Here is a 12,180-nt window from a genome sequence, read left to right as displayed (position 1 = left end):
AAGAGAATGAGGAAGCGTGGGGTGATCCCCTCTCCCACACAGCTGCACACAGCTGGTGCCTGGCAGAAGGGGAGATGGTTGAAGTGTGAAATCAGCACTTGGGGCCAACTAGCATATGGCAATCAACCTTTGAGACCATGCTCAGTGATATATATGTTTTGTCAAATGTTCTCTGAATGCAGTCACACCACCCAGAGCGCACAAATACCTCGAGCCTGGAGTTACAAAATTTCCAGGAGGACTGCCACAGCACTGGCCTTCAACAGGTCAGTGAGGACATGAAGATTTTTCTCTCCCCAAGTCCCCAAGAAGGCAGAGCCAAGAATTTAAGTGGTCTCACCCTGGTGGCCTGGCAATGAGTTGAAAACACTATTCTCGCAAATGGATCTGAAAGGCCGTTGTCATCTGCAGGGAGGATCCCTCGAGCCTGATACAGATGGGCTCGGAGCTGGAAGTAGCTGAAATCTGGTAAGAAAAAGCAAAGAGAGGTCACAGTTCCTCAGTCCAGCCTTGTGTGAGGCCAAAAATGCATGAAGAAGAGGGTCAGCCAGGTAGGAGTGGGCACATCCTACAAGGAATGGGTACTACTTCTAGGGGCATTCACTCTGGTTCTCAGAAAGCCAGCATATCTCAAAAGGTTTGGCCAAGACAGACAAGCTCAGCAGGTCCCCAGACACCTCTGGGAAGGACACGACATGTGAAACGTGCAGTGATCTGCTGTGGAGGAACACCATCAGGCCCCAGCAAAGGGGCAGGCCTCATGCCCACTGCCAGTTTGGCAGCACATTCAGTGCCTACAAAGCACCTGTCCTGCCTGCTGCTCCAGCTGTGAGTGTGCAAACACGTCATCATAAGAGCAAACTGGTCCTGTCTGTTCCAGTCATGCCTTGGAGATGACATGGAGATGAGAGATCAGGTCCTACTCCTCAGACACTGACCCTGGGGCAGGACCTCCCACCTCTCTGCTCTCCTGCTCACAGTTAAGGCGTGGAGAAGTGGCATCTGCACTCACCATCCCTGCTGAGCCAGCTGGGAGGATTGTACGCCGAGAGCTGGACTATCTCCTGTCCACTCTCAGAGAGATACTTGAACTCCTCAGGCAGCTCTGCCAAACAGTTCTTTGCATATTTGGTTACCCCAAGCCACATGTAGATTTCCAGTTTGGCAGAGATCTCACCGTTGTGTAAGTGAGGGACCTGAAATCACAGGAGGTTTATTTAGCCGGTTTCCTGTCTCAGCCATGCCCCCTTCAGGCCAAGATGATCACCATCGGCCAGTGACCAAACAAAGAGCACAGGAGACAGAGCACCACGTTGGCAGATGCAAAAGGCACTGGTGGAGCCAGAGCTATGTTTCCTTCTGAACTCCAGGATTTCAGGAAGGGAGGCTGGAAGCAAGGAGGGTGAAGCAGCATGAAGCAAGCAAGAGCACACTGTTTTGGTATAAACACTACCTTCATAAGGACAGTCTGGATCTTTGCACAGTCCTTGCCTTTCTCCTCTTCGACTACCGAGTAGAGGATGTTCTGTGCAGGAACTCTTGCATATGCCACACGCCTGTTGTTACTGAGCATCCAGACAAAGACATCAGGGAGGGTGCACTGGGGCTGGAGGGAGGAAAGAGAGTAATGTTACAGCAGAGGAACAGCACATGTTTTGTCCTCCCTCCACTGACATGGCAAAAGCTTTGTCTCCTCACAGGAGGGACTGCTGGCTGCAGAGCACTTTGGAGATCCAGCAGGAAATTAAAGGCCTAATGTTGGCCACATGCTTCTGAAAGTCTCAGTCCTGCAATATGGCTCTGCAGGTTTCCTGGAGGGATCTGTGGTGTGCCTTGTTTTTCTCTGTGAACACCAGCAGAATGTACTCAAGCCCATGCCATGTTGGGAAAAGGGAGCCCCCATGGAACTGGAGAAGTGTCATTTTACCCCACGCCTTTGACAGGAGCCTGAGTGCTGATCCATCAGAAGGAACCACATTAGCTGGCATCCCAGAAACATGAGTGCCCAGCATAAAGCTGTGGTTCAGGCTGAGAGCAGCACTGGCAATAAAGAGAATGAAGAGGTGGAAGCAATGACTTCTTTTAAACTCTAACTTAAGTTCTCTTCCCCATCTCAGTTTCCCTGCCATTAGTGTTTGCACTACTACTTGGTACTTGTACTTGCAATTTTTCAGTACACAAGGGGATGAGACAAATTATTGGTGATCCAAACCAAGACCACCAGCCCCCAAGCAGGGACTAAAACTGGCAAGTTTATGTGCAGGGCTGACCCTACAGAGACAGCAACATTCCCACCCAATCACGGGGAGCAAAATGGGAGGCTCCTCTCTGTCTGGGGGATCGATCAGCTGCAGCCAGCCTGTGAGGCTGGAGCCGGCAGACAGTGTCTCCTTCTGGTGGTGTGAGGGGTGACATCTTGGTCATACTAAAGTCTACCCTCACACAGTTAAAGGTATGAAAATTGCTTCACTTAGTGAAAGACTTCTTCAAACTGCAACAACATCTGTCCACCTAGTTCCAGCAAACACTGCATTCTGGTTTACACTACAGGAATGCACTGGTTTTCCAGAGTTACTTAAAACAGAGCCAGTGAAACTCTGATAACGGAGTCTCTGCTACAGGTGACAGACATCATTTCAATGCAAGTTTGAATTTGCAGGTGTCCAGGGCCAGTCCCTGGTGGGACTGCACACAGCACAGGTGAGGCTGTTTTCCCAGGCAGACTGCCCGCAGCCCCGCCGCAGGCACGGCCCTGGGCTGGCTGGGCAGAGAGGGCTGAGAGGCCCAGGTGGCCTAGAGCTGTCCAATTTCTGCCTCCAATCTACCACTGAGCTGCTTGGACCCCTACTCTGTCACCAACAGCCCGGCAAAGCTACCAAGCCTCATCCCTCATCAGAGCCATTACATGAAATATGGTAACTCCCAGTGGCTGGAACTTGGGATTTTACACAGCAAGGAAAGACAGCAGAGGAAAAGCCCTATCTGAGGCTAGCAAGGGACCAAGCAGCCAGCCCAGCACCCTCTCCTTGCCCATGATCTCTCCTGCTTGGAAACGGCGTGACCTGGGAGCAGCTGTACCTCTTTAGCCATGAAGCGTAGTTTTGTCAGGACCCTCCTTGTCTCCTTAACCTTCTCCGTAACGTTGGCTCGAGTCAGCTGCCGCCTCACGCGGAGCCCCTGCTTTGCATACAGGATCTGAACAGACAGCATGACCGTCACATGCCCAGCTGTGACCCAGGCATGCCACAACAGCCCCCCTCACAGGAGGTCTGCAGGGAAGCACCGTGTGCTGATCAAGTCCATCCCACCCCACCGTGCCCTGGCCTCCACCACGGCTCACTCCCCAGCTGCTAAGCGCAAACCTCCACGAACCCGTCATGAGCCATTTAGTGAAGGGTGTCAAGAACTAGAGGCTCCAGTAACTCATCAGCTCTGCCAATATCAGCCGGTAACAGAAGTCCATGAGCATCATTTTGGGCAGAAAGATGTATAAGAAATAAACATTTCAGAAGCTGGCAGGCTAAGACTCCAGATAGTGCCTGAGGGAGGATTTGCACAAAGACCAACTTGGGGCGACAGAAGTATGGGAATATGAAGATGTAAGAAACTAGAAGACGGGTTTGGGCTTTCACGTCCATTAGTTGACAGTGTACACAACTAAGGAGAGACTTTGTGATGAACCAGAACTAATAATGAAATCCAGAAGGAATTCAGGGTGCAAACCCAGTGTGGGCTAACAAGGCCAGAAAACGAACCTCTTTGGCTGACCCTCTCAGAGATTCTCAGACTTACTTGAGTACCTTCACCATAGGTCAAGTGACAATGTGCCGGGAGGTAGAGGAAAGGGAGCTGGGACCCAGACATGCATAAATTTTATTTCCTGCTGCTGTCATAGCATTTTGGTCAGCCTTTCAAAGCTTTGTAGTCTGATGGGGATATGAGTACAGCCATGCTCTGCTGTGCTGTGATGGAGGGTATGTAACTGTGCTCTCATTCAGCTAGATGGCCTTGTCTGCAGGATTATTAGTGCCTAGATGTTGCTCTCTCTGGGGACAGGCAGATGGATGGCTGGTGTAGATCTGCTGGATGGGTACCCAGCCTATGGGCTGAGTTTCCAGGGGCAGTGGGTCTCAGTGAGCTCCCCAAAACTGCCTGCAGGAATAGCCTGCCCCAAAAGGCCTCCAGCAACCCACTGGGCAGCAACATGCATGTGCTCAGCCACACATGCCCCACAGGAGAGGAAGGATGGCATCAGGGCACAGCATCTGCATAAGACTGGAGGCAGCCATGACCAGTCTCTGGCTCTGTTCTCTGTGCTGGAAGCTGTATTTCTCTGAGTAGGAGATGCTGCAGTAAACGCCTATGACTGACGCCATGGGTCTTAGCCCCAAGTTTTCTTCTTAGCATCAATTCTAGCTGGTCCTCCAGAAGCATCCCCCAGACCGGGGATCACATGGGTTACCACCAACAACAACAAGCCCCACAGCTTACAATGTTGCGCATCAGGTATTTCATCCGACATCTGTCAAGGTTGTTTGGATGTGCCATTGTTTTTTTCTCTGTGCTGAGTGAATATTGCCTGCAATGAGAAAAGCAGCACAGGCTCTGCATCCCCTGTGCCCAGCAGGCAGAGCTCAGCTCACACTGCAGGGGCACAAGCTCCAAATCCCTGGTATTAATCTGGATGCATCAGAAACTGTCCCCCTCTGCAATTCCCTCTCTTCTGCAAGCTTTTTGATTCAGAAGGTACACTGGGGATTGCTCAGAACCTGAAGCTCCCTCTCTACTGTTGCCATCCTAAGGCTGGGGACTGAAGTGTGTATCGGAACCCACTGGGCAGTCATAGTGATTGAAACACTAATCTCTTGTCTGCGTGGCTGAAGAGAGTGAAGGAAATGTCCTAACATTTAGGAAACACCCAGGAGTCCAGGAACATTCAGGCTGCAGTCTGTTACCCCTTTGCTTCCCAGGACTGGGGTCTCCTCTCCAAGCCTGAAGAGCCCCAGGTCATCCTGATTTCCTTCCACTCATCTTTCTCAAGAGGACAAGAGACCAGGCTGCGCACAGCCCAGCCAGAACATGATACGACCTCCTAACCTGAAAACAAGAAACCTTAAGAGATCAGGGACATGCTAACCTGCATCCAGCTACAAATTCCTCCAGCACCTCTCTGAGTCGCTCTTCTGGTTTAGCCTTTGGCCTTCTCATCAGGTTCTCCACGTCGTCCAGCCCCTGCTCCTGTGGGGAAACCACAGCGTTCAGGGAGCTTGTGCCTGTCTGCAGGGTCAGAGTGAAACAGTGCAAGGATGCATTTGCCACAAATGTGCCCTTCTGCGGAGCTGGGAATTGCGAGAGTGCTCCAGGTCACTGCTGTGCTGCCAGGGACTCTCTGGAGCCTGGGCATAACCTTAAAACTGGTTGTTACAGCACCTTGTGCCTCAGTCCTTGAGCAGCCACTGAAACACACTGGTAAGCTCCACTTTTGGATTTCTAAGCCCAAAAGGGAAAGACAAGGCCCTGGGTAGAGACTGCACCCTGCTGATGACAGCCCAAGGCTGAGAGTCTGCTTGCAGCAGCTTCTCCCCAGTGCACAGGCAGCTCAGGATTGGCAGCAGAGAAGCTTTTTGTCACAGACATTGCATCACTCACACCTCCAGAAGACACTGCCAGGCTGCTTGCACAGCACAGGCAGTGGCTCTGCACTCACTGCCCTACCCCACATGTATAAAGGGCAGGTGGGACTGAGCCCTGTGAGAGAGACAGACTCACATGGAGGGTATGTTTAAGGCAAACGTCTCACAGAGCAACAGCATGTGCTACAAGGAAAGCACACCAGGAAGGACCGTGCCACAGACAGACACCCTGAACACGCTACCAGGCGCTCTGCCAGCTTGACAATCCAGTTGGAAATGCAGAGTCTCCAGGTGTGATCCTCCCAGTAGCTCCACACATACACGCAGGGTTTCTCATGCTTCAAGGGCAGGCAGCTGTATGACCTAAGGGCAGCAGGCACAGGAGGTTATGGCTGCTGTCTGTAGAAAGCATGTGCCATGTCACAATGCTGTGCTTGCACAACCAGCGCAGGGATCAGTGTCTGGGCTCTGTACTCCTTACACAAAACTGGCTGTTTTGGGCCCTGCACCACGGATATGGATGCAAACTGCTCGATCTGCCCTTCACCATCCCAAAACAGCATACAGGGCTTCTAGCCAAGAGAGCAGCACATGCCCAGATGAATGAGGCTGATGGGAGCACGGGATGCTGCTGAGATTTCTTGCTGCTATGGGACTGAGTAGTAACAGGCAGAGGGCTCACAACGCAAACACCAAGACATTGTCAGGCCTGTAGGACAAACCAGGCAGTATTCCCAGAGCAAACATATCATCAGAAAAGCTTGTGAATGCGCCTTGCCTGCCCAACATAAGACAGAATTTTCCAGAGTACTCCTCCTCTTCCTCCTCACTGGTATAAAGTCCTTGGGCTGCTGCTTGATAATCAGAAAAGGGACTGCTGTTATTGATGGGTCAAAGTTTCCCCGGAACCCTGTCCGTGGCCACCTGCACATATCAGGCAGACACCAGATGGTCTCTAGGGTTAACAGGCAGTAGCAGCCAGCAGGGATGCAAAGAGGAGAAACACCTACACGGGAGTCGCATTGCTGAGCAGACCTCTAATAACATCTGGAATAACTAACCTGGGAAGCTGGGGCAGGACCGGAGCAGGTGGGGAAGAAGGACGAAGAGGACTCACCTGTCATACTCCATGGGCTCTGGTCTCTGGCTCTTTGTCACCGATTTGTTCAGTGCTGCTGAAGCTGGGGCCAGGACTTCAACATCCAGTTCACCATCTGAACCAGGGTCTAGCAAAGACTGGTTTTCTTCTTTCACTTCTTCCTTTTCCACTTTTCTCCATACTTTTGTCACAACCTCTTCAGCTTTGCCATAGTTTCCTTGAAGTTAAGCATTAAACAGTAAATAGATAAGTGGAATCACTGTTAAACATGTTTGCTAGTTTGCAAAATCACAGTGCAATCATCCTGCCAAGTGAAGTGCATGGGCATGCAGTGCCTTTGGAACTAGCAGTTCGGTAGCACCCAACCACCAGAGCATCACATGGACAACCAGGAGGTCTGTGAGGGAGCTGGACAACTGCAAGGAAGTCCTTGTGTATGCCTTCAAGTTCCGCCAGCTCCACTAAATGCCAGATAACCACCATCTACACCCCTACACTGGGGTCAGCAGCAGTCACTCAGGAAGACTTCTCAGCAGGAGGTGTCTCCATCCATCCAGCTTAGCAGGTGGGGACTTGGACCTGCTCTCCTACCATTGTTTCCCCATCACCCACTGTCACATCTCCTCAGCACCACCTGGCCAACCCCAGTATCCCAGCTTCCCCTTTGCTTCACTTGCTTGCTCCCAAACCCTTCTACCTCTTCTCACCCCCACTTCCCTGGACAGCTTCAACCACTCCCCCCAAACAGGCAGTTCAGTCAAATACTGCAAATCTCCCACCCCATAGGAGAGCATCCAAGGCTTTTAAGGCAATTTAAGCACTGTGTGCACTCCCTCGCCTTATCTCTTATCCTTCCCGAGTTTCTGTTTTGGAGACGGGAGCTGTGCAAGGGCTGGCACCTCAGGAGTGCAGTGATGACCTAGACACTGGGAGATTCGCACTGTTCGCATCGTTTCCGGACACGGGGACCCAAGGAATACCCACCTATAGATACTTCAAAGCTGACAGGCTTGGAGCTGAGAGAGGAGTCCATCATAGTGGCTTCAAAGAAGGCAGCAAAGAGGAGGAATTCCTCCTTCCTCCCCAACGCATTCTGAGCAAGGAGACAGAAATCAGCCCAACGAACCTTGTGTGCCAAAACACTGCCTCAGAAGAAATTCAGAGAGTACCAGGGCGTGGCCAGAGCCTGCCAGCCCTCCCAAGTGACATCAGTGGGATGCCACTGAGGTCAACACCGCTGGACTGCCAGACACAGCACAAGTTTTCTTGGCAATCCCAGGGCATTGGTGCAGAGCCATGGCTCTGGCTGGTGTTCGTGTGAAGCACTGAGCAGGTTTGTAGGCTAAGGGATGGCCATTGTACCAACACAACTGCATCTGGTCTGCCTTTCCCAGGGCCAAGTGGAGACCCAGAGCCAGCCTATAGGTTCCTGGCTCTAGGGGAGAAAAGGTACATGCTCAAAGGCAGCTCTGCCCTGGGAAGAACACCCATGTGAGAGTCCTCCCTTCACCAGGAAGACAGCATATGTAGGGATGCTGAAGCCTTACTGTGGGGGGCAGTTTTGGGCTGCAGGTGTGGCCTCAACACTTGCAGAGGCTAAGAGAGCCCAGGGTGGTCCGGCAATAGGCAGGCTGGTTTTGCTCCAGCACTGTTATACCAGCAAGTGATCCCGCTGCCTCCTCCCCATGAGGCCTATGCGTGCCACAGGACAGTGTGGGTCAGCCACACCAGCATGGCAGGACTCACCTTGGGGAGTGGATGAAGCTCTTCCACCTCCACAGTGACCTCCCCAGGCTGCTCAGCCTCCTGAGAGCCCCCAGGCTCCTCACCTCCCTGCAGTTCGCTCAGTTCTTTGGCTTTCTCCTTGGATTTCTTACTTTTCTTCTTCAGCTTCAGTTTGCTTAAAGCACCTTTTGTCTTGTCTCCAGGCTTCCTCTCTGCCATGCTGGGGCTGCTGAAGATCTCCACCATGATGGCCAAAAGGATGCGCCCACGGTAGAAGATCCCCTCGCCCATGCCCTCATTGAGGTCCTTGTGGATGTCCCACAGAGCCGAGTTCTGGGGAGACCCATAGAGGTTCACCCAGGCTGGGCCGAATGTGGGGTTAAAGCCTGCAGTGACAGGGACAGGGTCTAATTACACCACAGGGTGCTGCTGCAGAGACCTTCCCCGAAGAAGACAGCCCAGGACACAGGGATGTGAGCATGCTTCAGTCACTCCTGCCTCCCACCTCCAGGGGACCACCATGGCCAAGCAAAGGGTGCATGGCATGTTGGCTGCCTAGGACACAAAGCCCCGGGGGCAGCCACACCAGGCCTCACCATTCCTGCCAGCGTCCGAGATCTGCTGCAGGTCAATGTAGTGTGTAGCAATGGCCACGTCACCAACATTGGCATCATCCAGCACTTGGACTTTTATCTTCCTGGCCAGAGGTGGGAACATCTCAATGAAGCTGATCTGCTCATTCCACTCGGGCTCAGTGGTGTTGGTGTCCACTGACGTTTCCCCCTGGGTAGGAGAAAGTGTGAAAGCCACGCAGTCCCAGCCAGCGGCCAGAGCAAGGCATGCCTCAGAGACTTTCTGGGAATGGCACATCCTCCTGTCCTGCCTGCAGATGGTGCTGGGTAGGCTCTGGAGGTGGCAGTGTCCCTGCTCCTTCCCCCGTCCCAGCAATTGCTCTCTGTGAGTCATCAAGGAGGGCTGTCCCAAGGTCCTGGCTGTGCCCTGCACAGGCAAGGGGAACACTGGAAGCAAGCCATAAGACAAAAGGAAATGGCCTCAAGTTACATCAGGGGAGGTTTAGACTGGATATTAGGAAAAATTTCTTCACCGAAAGAGTAGCGAAGCTTTGGAAGCATCTGGTGGTCAAACACCACCAGAGAGGTGGTGGAGTCACCATCCCTGGATGTTTACAAAACATGTAGATGTGGCACTTCAGGACATGGTTTAAGAGGCATGGTAGTGTTGGGTTGACGGTTGGACTTGATGATCTTAGAGGTCTTTTCCAACCTTAATGATTCTATGAAACAGGCAGCACCACCAGAGCCAGAGGTGTCAAAGGGTCACCTGGGTACCTGTACCCCCAGGCACACCAGACTGCCCAGGGACTGATTCTCATCTTAACGGCTATCACAGGACCAGAAACCCTGGCCTTGGATGCAAGAAAAGGACCATTAGCTCAGTAAACTTTCCCAAGGGTGTCAGGCTGAGTCCACCTTGCCACAGAGGACTTCTGCTCCAGGACTTATTTGACCTTCTCCCTGTGTTTTGGGATATGAAATCTCTGCCTGCAGAGCCAGTAGTTCAGCCAGTGGCTGTGCTCAGGGCTGGGGCTGTGCAGCTTTCTGCAGAGACAAAATTCTATAAAACCCTTCTTATCCAGACACTGTGCATCCACAGCCACATGGCTCAGGCCACTGCCAAAGACAGCAAAACTTGAGCTTCCCCAGCCCATCTCTGGTGGGATTGCTGTGTTCCATGGAGGCTCCAGGCACACACTGCCGCACAGCCAAGGGAGGATCAGCATAGCCCCACACAGACCCCCCCCGGCAGACTCACCTGCTGCCCACAGAACGAGACCTGCACATACGGGTCAATAAAGACTTTTTTGTCCACTATGATCTTGGAGAAACCACCCATGATGCCCGCACTCATGCTGGGCAGGCCCTCGGCACGATACAGCTTGATGCAGACTCTGGCCCAGGGTCTCTCTGCAGGCACTCTCTTAGGCAGCAGCAGGTTCCTGAAAGACAAATTCATGTTCTGGCTCTCTCACAGAGCCTAGGAAACACAATGCTGGGAAACGCCCTGACTGGCAGGAAGTTTGGATCCTGTCCCACCACAGGCCTCTTTCCCTGGGTCTTTCCCCGTCAAAAGAGGGAAAAATGGGGTAAAAAAGGTAGTGTGAAGAGAGACATGACTGTTTTCCCCAGGGTCATGCAAGACTGCACTGCACCTACCTTTCAATGTCCTCATCCCGGCTGCTGGAGGAGGTGGGAAGGGATCCCACAACGTCCCCGCGTGCAGTGACAGAGATATTGCACTTCACAAAGCCTTTCACACCTGCCCGGGTGTCCGTGGGGTCACTGATAACAGCCCACTTCTGGAAAAACCTGTGATCTGAGAGGGAAGGGAAGGAGTTCGCTGTGGAGAGCCCAGGTTACCATTTCACAACCCAACTACCTGTGCACAAATATTGCCTGGACCCTGCCTCTGAACGTGCAGGATGTGTCACCAGCCCTCAGACAGCCAGGAGGAGAACAAAGTGCTGGTCCTCCTGTGTACTAAGTGCTTTAAAGGCAGGTCCCTCACCAGACCAAGCAGAGCACAAAGGAGACATCAGTTTGAGACAAAGGGAGCAGGTACACTGTGCCGTTGGTCATACCTGGCTGGCTGTACACTGTCCCAACATCCATCTTGAATGTTCCTATGCACATTCCCAGGAATGGTATCTTCTTTGGGTGAAAAACCTGCAGACAACACAAATTCCACTGAGCACCAAGAGATGTGGGCAACCAGCTGACACATTCCGACATCTCTGAGGAGGACAGGACTGCTCAGAGATGCCCATTCTAACACACAGCTCAGGCAGCAGTTGCAAGCTCCTCATGCACATTGACCCATCTGAGTTAGCCTTGGGACAAACCCATTCCTGCCCAGCCATTCCCACAAAGCCCACCAGCCCAGAGCCCTCAGTTAAACCTGGGCCAAGGCAAATTCACGTGCAACCAATTCAGCTTCTTCTGCCAGCCCCAGATAAGTCAAACCCCTATGATGGACCAAGGGCAGACTTGCTTTCCTGCACGGAGTCCTATGTCCATATCCTGCTGGGTGAGGGCAGAGCCACACCTCTACCAGGCTAGTGTCTCTCCCCAAACCCAAGCCTTGTTCAGGGCTTGCTGAACCCACACCAGCAGAAGAGACACACAGCCTTTCACAGGGAAAGCACTGGAGATCATGTGGCGAAGGTGGTGCTGGCTGGCGTCAGCTATCTTCAGAAAAGCCCCATGCCTTGGAGAAGACCATGTGCTTTGGAGAAGCACATGTGCTTTGGAGAAGCCCCTGTGCTTTGGGACAGGGGATTTTTGAAGACCACTCTCTGCCTGCTTGGGCTTTTCTACAAGCACAAGTCACTGCTCAGCTCCCTTCACACCAGTCATTTGCCTCCACAACCTGCAGGATGAGGCTCCAGGGTAAGGGGCGGCAGGAAATCACCCCAAAACAGTGGGGCAGCAAGGCAACAGGCAAGAAACTGTCCCAGAGGCCCCACTTCAGTCACTGGATGCAGAGAAAACCTGACATGGAGGAGTTGGGAAGGCAGCACTGCCCAGCACTGGCTCAGAGCAGGGCCAGGTCTCTTCCCCACTGTGGTCGCAGGTGGGTCCCATGGTCTCTCCACAGGGCAGATGCCTCTGGCTGGAAAACCTGCCTGGTGCTGGTACCCTTGCT

The 12,180-nt window shown here is 52.7% G+C and overlaps 1 protein-coding gene across 1 annotated transcript in view; it reads right to left on the bottom strand.

Moving 5' to 3' along the window:
* Window positions 1-12,180, bottom strand: part of LOC104042861 (fer-1-like protein 4) — a 39,983-nt gene that overhangs the window by 19,264 nt on the left and 8,539 nt on the right. Inside the window, exons 11-24 of the mRNA XM_064465113.1 lie at window positions 11,117-11,201; window positions 10,692-10,851; window positions 10,291-10,474; window positions 9,054-9,240; window positions 8,479-8,843; window positions 7,717-7,825; window positions 6,751-6,949; window positions 5,876-5,996; window positions 5,138-5,238; window positions 4,492-4,579; window positions 3,079-3,195; window positions 1,454-1,606; window positions 1,013-1,196; window positions 341-465 (exon numbers count right to left, since the gene is read on the bottom strand). Of these exons, the coding sequence (XP_064321183.1) occupies window positions 341-465; window positions 1,013-1,196; window positions 1,454-1,606; window positions 3,079-3,195; window positions 4,492-4,579; window positions 5,138-5,238; window positions 5,876-5,996; window positions 6,751-6,949; window positions 7,717-7,825; window positions 8,479-8,843; window positions 9,054-9,240; window positions 10,291-10,474; window positions 10,692-10,851; window positions 11,117-11,201 (2,178 nt within the window). The remainder of the gene's footprint in view (window positions 1-340; window positions 466-1,012; window positions 1,197-1,453; window positions 1,607-3,078; window positions 3,196-4,491; window positions 4,580-5,137; window positions 5,239-5,875; window positions 5,997-6,750; window positions 6,950-7,716; window positions 7,826-8,478; window positions 8,844-9,053; window positions 9,241-10,290; window positions 10,475-10,691; window positions 10,852-11,116; window positions 11,202-12,180) is intronic.

Source organism: Phalacrocorax carbo, chromosome 14, assembly GCF_963921805.1.
Source record: "Phalacrocorax carbo chromosome 14, bPhaCar2.1, whole genome shotgun sequence".
In the NCBI taxonomy this organism is placed as follows: Eukaryota; Metazoa; Chordata; class Aves; order Suliformes; family Phalacrocoracidae; genus Phalacrocorax; species Phalacrocorax carbo.
The sequence above is the reverse complement of the archived record's forward strand: the minus strand, read 5'-3'. Positions and strand labels throughout refer to the sequence as shown.